This window comes from Cannabis sativa, chromosome 5, assembly GCF_029168945.1.
Source record: "Cannabis sativa cultivar Pink pepper isolate KNU-18-1 chromosome 5, ASM2916894v1, whole genome shotgun sequence".
In the NCBI taxonomy this organism is placed as follows: Eukaryota; Viridiplantae; Streptophyta; class Magnoliopsida; order Rosales; family Cannabaceae; genus Cannabis; species Cannabis sativa.
Genome location: NC_083605.1, coordinates 45593769 through 45603420, shown reverse-complemented (window position 1 = coordinate 45603420; position 9652 = coordinate 45593769). Strand labels below are relative to the sequence as shown.

Below are 9652 nucleotides of genomic sequence, written 5' to 3'. Positions count from 1 at the left end.
TAAAAAATATATATTTTTTTAATAATTTTTAAAAATACCATTTATCTTTATAGTAAGAGCCTAAAAATATTTTTTTTGCCTATGACCCATATTAACGCAGGGCTGGCCTTGCCTAGGATGGGTTCAATAGAAAGAAGAAGAAGAAAAAAGTAAAAAAATATATATATATTTAAATTTTTTTTTGTAATTTTTTAAAATTAATATTACGTGAACTACTAAAAATTTGTCACTTGTACAAATGCACACATGTGGACAATCTACCGTGTCATTTAACTGTGATTTTTGGACGGAAGGATACAAAGCAAAACGAAATGAAACTTCTATAAATTTTCCCGTCAAAAATTAATTTTATGTGGTTAAGTGTTACAAAACGTAAAATTTATGTAGTTTAGCTGTCAATATCCCTTAATTAAAACACTTCAAAATATTTTTAGTGCAAAATTACTGTTTGTAAATAATTCAATATCCTCATTAGATTATCAGTAATTTCATAAAATAAACCTCATTTAGCCAAAATAAGTTTGCTTTATTTTTATTAAAAAAAAAATCCGATAATCTAGTCATTTTTTTTTAATTAGATCACATGACATGGCTAGTTGTATACCCGGAGATCAATAAGAGAACACAGAACATTTAAATTCATAAAGTTCACGATTCATAGTTATGTTGACCTTGTTCAACATAACTTGCATTTATAACAGGTAAATAAATTGCAACACAAACATCCCAACACATAAACTGAAACCATATTTAAACTCTTAAAATGTTAGGTTATGCCTTCACATGATCATCAATCAAGCAACCCCCAAGAGCTCCTTTATGCCATGCTGCAATGGTGTAATAAAGAAAGATGAGTTTTATATATTTCATTATGATAGGCTGTTAAGATACATAACATAACAAGCTCCATTGAAAAACAAATTTAAATACTGTAGTTCCTTTTTCTTGTATTTAGATTGCAATAATCATAACTAATAACATTTTTAACTCACTTCTAATTTCTTATTCTACATCAACAATTCCAAACACAACATTTTGATGACTAGAAATTTGATATGTTTTACCTCAAGGCCAAGTGGAGGTGTGGTGGGGTAATACCGATCGGTCACTTTCCCATCTTTGTCCACCAAAAACTTGGTAAAGTTCCACTGAATATTATCTCCGAAAAATCCCCATTTCCCTGCTTTCAAGAACTTGTATACTGGAGCAGTATTGTCACCATTGACTTCAATCTGGAATAAGCCACAAAAAATTGAAGCAGCACAAATCAGTACAATTTACAAGTTAACAGCTATGATACAATATGTCAATTTACTGTTATAAACATACCTTGCCGAAAATTGGAAATTCTGACTTGAAACGAGTACAAACGAATTCTGTAATCTCTTCATTAGTTCCTGGCTCTTGTTCATCAAATTGGTTGCATGGAAATGCCAGAATCTCAAAGCCTACATAAGGCCCCCCGCCAAAATAATACAGCAGATGAGATGTGAAAAACACTAAATGTAAACATTCTCAACCAGAAAGACAATCAATATTTTCTAGAGCTCAACACACCTTGATCTTTATACTTCTTATAAAGCTGGTTCAGCTCTGCGTAGTTTGAGTCAGTCAGTCCACTTCAATGATTGGGAGAAAGAAAACAAAAGATGGTTGTAAGTAAGAGAATACTTTCAGTGGTTTGAGAACATATAAAATATAAGAAAAAGATGACCTAAACTCCACAGCTGAAACAATGTAAAGAGTACACAAATTTAAGCTTGGAAATAACAAAAATTCAAAATAGTAATGGTATACACATCATCATTATCACCATCTTAAGATTAAGATAAAACGTTATTTGACAATAGTGGGGATGAAGAGGAGTACCATTTGGAAGCAACATTGACGATGAGCAGAACTTTCCCCTTGTAAATGCTAAGATCTACATCATTTCCTTGAGCATCCTGTATCAATATTCAACAGCCAAACATATTATCACATAAATTGTCTAAGAAGAAATATAGCATTTGTCAATGAGTACAGATCACAGGAAAGACCCATAAGAACCACAACTTGTAAGCCAAAGTATAAAGCAAACTCTGTATCGTAGATTAAATTCTTTTGAATAATCTGTATTTGTGAGCTGCAAAGATCCTATCACTTACATGCTAACCAATATGAAATTACATTGCTTGAGAAGCCATATCTCATTACCTTATTATACATGTCCTAATTTTCAACACAAAAAATAAAACTCGATGACAGACTCCCTAAATTGGAGATAACAAATTTTAAATTTTAAATCTTTCGTAAGATTATTTGTTCACTAGGTCCTCTTTCATAAAAACACTAACTTTATAATTAAAATGACGAAAAAATAATAGACAAACGGACATTTCCAATAATCAATAAATAAGACCCACAATCCAAAATCTGGGAAACCATTATATGGGTTGGTTTGAATGTCGCAGAAAAAAGCAAAGTAAAAAGCTTTACTTTTTGATATAAAGAGAAAACTAACCTTAACAGTGAGATCGTAGATTGTCTCTGGGATCTTTGAGGCTTGGCTTGTCATCCTTTTGTACGTACCAGAGAGAGAACACAACTACAGGGCCAAGTTAACCGGTGAGAGAGAAGACAGAGAATTAATTCGCACAAGATACATTAACCATTGAAGATTATATAATCCCTCACATTGTAAATGAGACTTAACAATCTTTTGTTATTTTGTTTATTTTTTAATGAGCAATTTGCGGCGAAACCCCCTTATGTTTTGATTTTTATACACTTAACCCCTTTATTTTTATTTTTGGTGGCAAAACCCCCTTATGTTTTATTTTTTATACACTTAACCCCCTTATCTTTTTTTTTGTGGTAAAACCCCCTTATGTTTTAATTTTTATACACTTAACCCCCTTATCTTTTTTTTGGTGGCAAAACCTCCTTATGTTTATTTTTCTTTGCAAATTTGACACGCCAGTTAAATATTACCGTTAAATATCAACTGGATGACCACTGTATACACCTTTGTATATGTAACGGTAAAACCTCGAAGTCGATACAGTAGTAATCCAGTTAGTATTTAACGGTAATATTTAACTAAAACTTTAAATTTGCAAAGAAAAGTAAACTGAAGGGTTTTGCCACCAAAACAAAAGATAGAGGGGTTAAGTGTATAAAAATTAAAACATAAGGGGGTTTTGCTACCAAAAAGAAAGATAAGGGGGTAAAGTGTATAAAAATTAAAACATAAGGGGGTTTTGCCACCAAAAATAAAGATAAGGGGGTTAAGTGTATAAAAATCAAAACATAAGGGGGTTTCGCCGCAAATTGCTCTTTTTTAATTACTTAGACCCACGTTTTAGTTAACGTTATTAGATTTTGAATATAGTACCTACCTACTATTAGTCTGTAAGCAATAACTCATTAATAATATTAGCTTTGAAAAGCAGTAAAAGACTGAATATAATCTTTTCATTGATTCAAGAATGATCTGTTACAGATTTTTTAACTATTTATACTTATACTCCAGCAAAGCTAGCTGTAATACGGCTGCACAATTTTCTCCCTTTACTAATTACAACTTAATGTTATATTACTTTTGTAATTTAGTAATATAATATTAAGATTAATATTGTGAAATATTGTAGAGTGTTTATAGTACATCTCTTTTTTAGTTCAATTTTGTATGATAATCGTGAATGTTATAGTTATTTAGGGTCACTTGTAAATTTTCAATAAAACTCAAGTAGTTTACAATTCTGAAAATAAGGTTTAAATATTTTGTTACACGTGTGTAGGGGCGGAGCTAGAAAAATATGTTAGGGGGCCATTAATTTATTTTTGTGTAAAAATTTTATATCAAATATATTTTTTATATAATTATAAAATAATTTTAATACAAAAGTAAGCAATTAAATTTAACTGTTAGAAATTCAATATTATGCCATTCAATAAATCTTATAAAAAAAATCTTAAAATGAAGAAATATAATATTTTAATTTTTTATATTAAAAAACAAAAATTGATCACAAATTACAGTTTATAAAAGTTTAAATATCTTAGTTTATGATCACAAATTGATCATAAATTATTATTCTTATATTGTGACAAAAAAATCTGTGCCTAGAGATATTAGTCACAAAAATTATAATTTGTTGTGACTAAATGTATTTTTAGTGACAATACTTATCGTTAGAATTTGAGGAATAAGATGAATGAGGTTCCATCCCAAAATCAATTGGCGATGGGAGGAGTAGCCCTTTCATCTTATATATCACAATTTATTTCCACACATTAGCAATGTGGGACTAACTCTTAATACACCCTCCTCACGTTTGGGCCTGGAAAGTGTGAGTATAACGAACGACCTTTAAGAGACCACATGACCGAACGTGATATTTGAAAGAATCCCACAAGGCCAAATATCGGGGAATTTGTGGGTGTACACGTCGGGAAATTTGTGAATTTGGAAACAGGTCAAAGACCTCAACACTAGAAATTGGCACACATTGGCCGAAAGGTCCCAAATGGAGGTTATAGGAGAGACAGCGGAGGTATCTATTTGGACCGGCGGCACTTTGGCTCACAACGGATCACAAACGGCTTTTTGGACCGGTGGCAATTTGGGCTCACAACGGATGACAAGTGGCTCTGATACCATGTTAGAATTTGAGGAATAAGATGAATGAGGTTCCATCCCAAAACCAATTGGCGATGGGAGAAGTAGCCCTTTCATCTTATATATCACAATTTATTTCCACACATTAGCAATGTGGGACTAACTCTTAATACTTATTGTGATTAAAACTAAATTAGTGACAACTTATGTCTAAATGGTATGTTTTAATCACAATAATTTTTTGTTGTGACTAAAAGTCACATTTAGTCACAAAAAATTTATGTTATGATTAAAAAGTTGTCACTAAAGTAGAAATTTTTGTAGTGATAATATCAATTATATATTTTTTTATTTGTAATCGAAATATTAAAATTAATTTTGGATCAATTATTCTTAAATAACTAATTTACTTTCATGTAGAGAAATAATACTTTATTTGCATTGGAAGAATGTGGATTTCACTACAAAATAAATAATTAGAAATTAGAAAAAAAAAATGTGTATACACCATTATCAAGCATATTAGATTTTGAAAAGTCAAAATATAATAAAATATTAATATACATAAAAAGTCATTAAAAGTACTATATATATCAATGTAATGATCAAATAAACATTGTATTATAGATAAAACTGAGGGGAGGAGAGGGGGGGGGGGGGGCACCCAATTGTATAAGGTGACTCCGTCCCTGCACGTGTGACTGTTTTTTTATGGGCATGGTAAGTAATTATTTGAATCTTATCTTTTATATTGTACACTATTTAAAATTTTCTAAAAATTTATAGGTGATCCTAAATAAATACAAAATACGCGATTATGTAAAAATATTAAACTAAAAAACTTTTTTTGGATCACGTACATTTGTAACGTGTGAGGACTTAAAAATTAAAAATTATGAATCATGCTTGGTGATATGTAACTAAGAGAGTAATTGCATATGGAAGTTATATATTAAGGGCTCGTTTGGTACGTCGTATTGTATTGTATTGTGTTAGATTGTATTGTATTGTATTGTATTGTGTTGGATTGTATTGTATTAGTATTATTTAATACAATACTATGTTTGGTATTGACTTTTATTAATAGATTGAGTAAAGTTATAATATATTTTCAATACACTCGACCACAATACCAACTATGGGTCGGGTCAGGTCCGTGTCCGATCCTAGGTTCGGGTTCAAGTCCGAGTCCGGGTCTAGGTCTGAATCCGGGTCCAGGTTCGGGTCTGGTTCCAGGTCTTGGTATGGGTTCGGGTTCGAGTCATGGTCCCGGTCCAGGTCTAGGTTCGGGTTTAGGTCCCATATCTTGGGTCCATGCTCGGGTCCTGACCCAGATCTCGGGTTCAAGTCCGAGTCCCGGGTCTGGGTCTAAGTCCGACTCCCAGGCTCGGGTCCCGGTATGGGTCTAGGTCCGACTCTCTGGTCCGAGTCCAGGTCCGGGTCTCGGGTCCAAGTTTGGGTCCTGGTCCGGGTCCAGCTTTTGGGTTCGAGTTTGGGTCCCAAGTCCGGGTTTGGGTCTCGGTCCACGTTTCGGGTCTGGGTCCGAGTCCGAGTCCTGGATCTGGGTCCTGGGTCCGGGTCCAGGTCTGGGTCCTGGTCCAGGTCCTGGGTCCGGGTCTGGGTCCCGATCCCGGTCCACAAAGGCAAGATTGACTGAACCTATGACAACACGGTTGTCACGGTTGGAATTATTTTACCAGGATCTAGATTTACTAACAAGTATGTTTCATTAACATCCTAATATGAATTTCTAAAACAATGAAATAAACACATAAGGGTTTAAGAAAACCTTACATTGGGTGCAACGGAATATAATGACTCCTTCCGTTCAGATCTCTAGCCCTTGATTCCTTTCTGCAGCAAAGCATTATCAAGATCTGAACCTGGATCTCTTTCTCTCCTTCTTGAGCCCGATTCTCCTTCTTGTTGATTGGATTCTTCACAGTCTTCCACACTATGATTGAGATACCACTTGATGTGTGTGGGCACTCACTTTATCACTCAAGGTTCGAAATTATGAAGAAGAAAAGAGAGGGAATGGTGGTTCGGCCTAAGGAATAGAATAGGAGGCTCAATTTTCTGAAGACAATAAATTTCATCAAACTTTTAAGTGTGAGCCATCACTATCTATTTATAGGTAACCACCTAGGTTTAGGTTAGATTTAATTAGCATTAAAATAATAGAAAAATAAATGGTAAATTCTACACTAAGTGGCCGGCCTTAGGATGTGGATTGGGCCCCACTTTGCAATTTTGCCATTTTGTCATTTTTCCATCCCATTTTCTCAAAAACGCCAATTTTTTAATTTAACCACTTAAATGCCAATTCCAATATTTTAATAACTATAAATTAATTATTAAATAATATTGTCATTTAATATATTTATTAATTAGACATATAAAGTCTCTTAATTAATAAATATAACCTAGAATCTATTTTCTTCACAATTTAGCCCTTGCTTAGTGAAAATACATAAACTAGACATAGTCTAATTTTAGAATTATAATTGATTAATTAAAATTAATTAACTGAGTCTTACAAGCAGTATGGTCTCAACTAGTATGGGGACCATGGGCCTATATAATCGAGCTTCCAATAAGCAGACCTAGAATTTACCAAGTAAACTCACTGTCTTATTAATTCCTTGTTGCATACACGCATAGAACTTGGAATCGCACTCTCAATCATATAGAACGCTCTATATGTTCCACGATATAGATACACTATTAATTATCCATTGTTATAATTCCAATAATCAATGATCCTCTATAGATGATCTACATTGCATAGGGATAAAATTACCGTTACACCCTTTCAATGTATTTTATCCTTAAAACACTTGCCACCTATAAATGATATTACAGTGAACTAATATAGTCACTAAAATGAGCGCTCTATCATTTATCTCTATTTAGCAAGCTCAAAGGAAAGCATGGTTTCACTTCTAAATACCTGTAGAAGCTATAGATTCCATATCTATGATTAGCGCTCCCACTCAATTGCACTACCGTGTTCCCAAAAAGTACGTATCACCCTGACCAAAAAAGTAGGCTTAACTAACAAATCAAAGAACATGTATAATACTCTTGAGATCGAATTTAACCATATCAGGATTAAGACCATTTGATCTAGGATCAACTAGGTGATATTGAATTGAATAGATATTACGGTAAGTTTATTATATCTAATTGTTGCCCCTGATTTTGCCCAAAATGCATGGACCAACCGTATGAGGACACGTGGACGGAAAATGTTTAGCATTTGAATAAAACAGCTAAGTCTTTCTTAACGCAAGGGACTACCCTAGACATGCCTCCCGCAGAAGGCATATAAGTCTCGTATGCTCCCGGAAAGCAAGATGGCAACAAAGCATCTCCGGGCGGTGTCAGGTTTCATCTGAACAGTCCCCTCGCATTTAATGCCGCATAGGAGGAAGCGTATTGAAACTGCCATACGCAGTAAGGTCTGACGGCACAACCCCCAATCTGTGCCTACTAGGCTATGATCAATAAAGTCTAGTGACGGCTTCTCTGTGAAGAATCACATCAGTCAAAAGAGATTAAGGACTACCCTCATAAAATCCCTACAGAACCAAGGGATTAGGCCATGCATTACCTATGATAATTTCATTGGGAATATGTGGCTTTACTGATAGATACAGGAATGGATGTACCTTAATTCTAGGGATCACCCCACAAAAACACTATAAATACCCCCTAAAGCTCATTAAAGAGGGGTCGAGAATTCTGGGTATTATAATAACTAGAAGAGTAAAAACTCACCAAGAGCATTTTATGTATTAAATACTATCATAAATATACAGACTTGTGGACTAAGGCTCATTAACGCCCAAACCACGTTAAAAATCTCTCTTAATTTCCTATAGCTCTCTAAATTATTATTATTTTATTGGTTGCCGAAAACCTCGGTCAACATTTTGGTGCTTTCATTGAGAGCTGAAGAAAGCGTCTGTAAGTAGACACTGCATTACAACAAAACAACAATGGTGGAGACTCGAAGCACACGTCAACCTCGCCCTCTTCAAGATGCTTAAGATCCAAATGACGAGGACGTGGCCTCAAGAGCAACTGTGGGTTCCGAGGAAGAGGAAGGAATCCCTGATGACGACTACGAAGGAAACTTCGATGAGTACGCCTACGACGAAGGCAGCTACTCAGAATTGGTACTCTTAAGGCAAAAGGCTGTCGATCATGAAGCTGAGATCGCAGCCCAGAAAGAGCAAAACCAAAAGATGCAAGAGGCGATGCTGGCCATGCAAAAAGCCCTGGAGGCAGCAGGAATCCACGTGCATCCTAAAGCCATCTCTGCTGGGCTTGGAAAGGAACCAGAGGAATCCTCGCCAAGTACCCAAACGCAAAAGTCTAGGGAACCTAGCCCTATCATGTATCCCGCCGAAGGGAACCAAAAGAAAAACCCTACTTCCACTCCTGGGAAAAAAAAAGGTGCAGGATCCGCGAAAGGTCCGCTCAGATTTCCCGAAAGGGAAAGGTCCGCAGAGGGGCAAACTCTAAAAAGGGAGTCTTGGCCCTCAGGATCGAGAGGACCGAAAAAGCGTTTCCGTGCACCAAGAGCCCGGTGGGAGAGGAAGAAGGGGGCAGAAATGCCCTCCCATTGATCTGAGAAATCAGATTAATGAAAACCAAGGTGACCTCCGGAATCACCTTGACTGAAAGAAATACGGACCCGCGGTCTCCACGGGAACGTTAAACGAAGGAATCATGGCGGAACTCGCCATACTTCGAAAGGACATCGCCAGAGTCTCCCATAGACAGAAAGGCGATGACTCCGACTCTGATTGTGAGGACCGGGAGCCATGTGCCAAGCATATCTTGGAAGCAGAGCTTCCCAAAAACTTTAAGATGCCAGAGATGGCAGCTTATACTGGGAACTCTGATCCGAGCGATCACCTGTCACAGTTCAACCGAGTCATGACAGTCATGAGGGTCAGGAATGACGCTAAGTGTTTGTGCTTCCCACTTACTCTAAGCGGATCCACGGAAGAATGGTTCAAAAATTGGAACCAGGAT

At 35.5% G+C, this 9652-nt stretch overlaps 1 protein-coding gene across 1 annotated transcript; it reads right to left on the bottom strand.

Annotated features, from left to right (window-relative positions):
- Window positions 1–615: 615 nt before the first annotated feature.
- LOC115715681 (probable phospholipid hydroperoxide glutathione peroxidase) lies at window positions 616–2725 on the bottom strand. Its single transcript, XM_030644340.2, has 6 exons — window positions 2504–2725; window positions 1870–1946; window positions 1558–1619; window positions 1330–1448; window positions 1065–1232; window positions 616–827 (listed from the first exon to the last, which is right to left on the bottom strand). Exons 1-6 carry the CDS (start codon window positions 2555–2557, stop codon window positions 795–797), a joined length of 513 nt encoding a protein of 170 aa, XP_030500200.2. The 5' UTR covers window positions 2558–2725; the 3' UTR covers window positions 616–794.
- Between the last annotated feature and the right edge of the window lie 6927 nt (window positions 2726–9652).

Coding starts and splice junctions, on each gene's coding strand:
- LOC115715681 (XM_030644340.2), bottom strand. CDS start 2,557: ATGACAAGCCAAGCCTCAAAGATCCCAGAGACAATCTACGATCTCACT. Junction 1,947..2,503: donor TCTACGATCTCACTGTTAAG/GTTAGTTTTCTC, acceptor ATATTGATACAG/GATGCTCAAGGAAATGATGT. Junction 828..1,064: donor CACCTCCACTTGGCCTTGAG/GTAAAACATATC, acceptor ACACCATTGCAG/CATGGCATAAAGGAGCTCTT.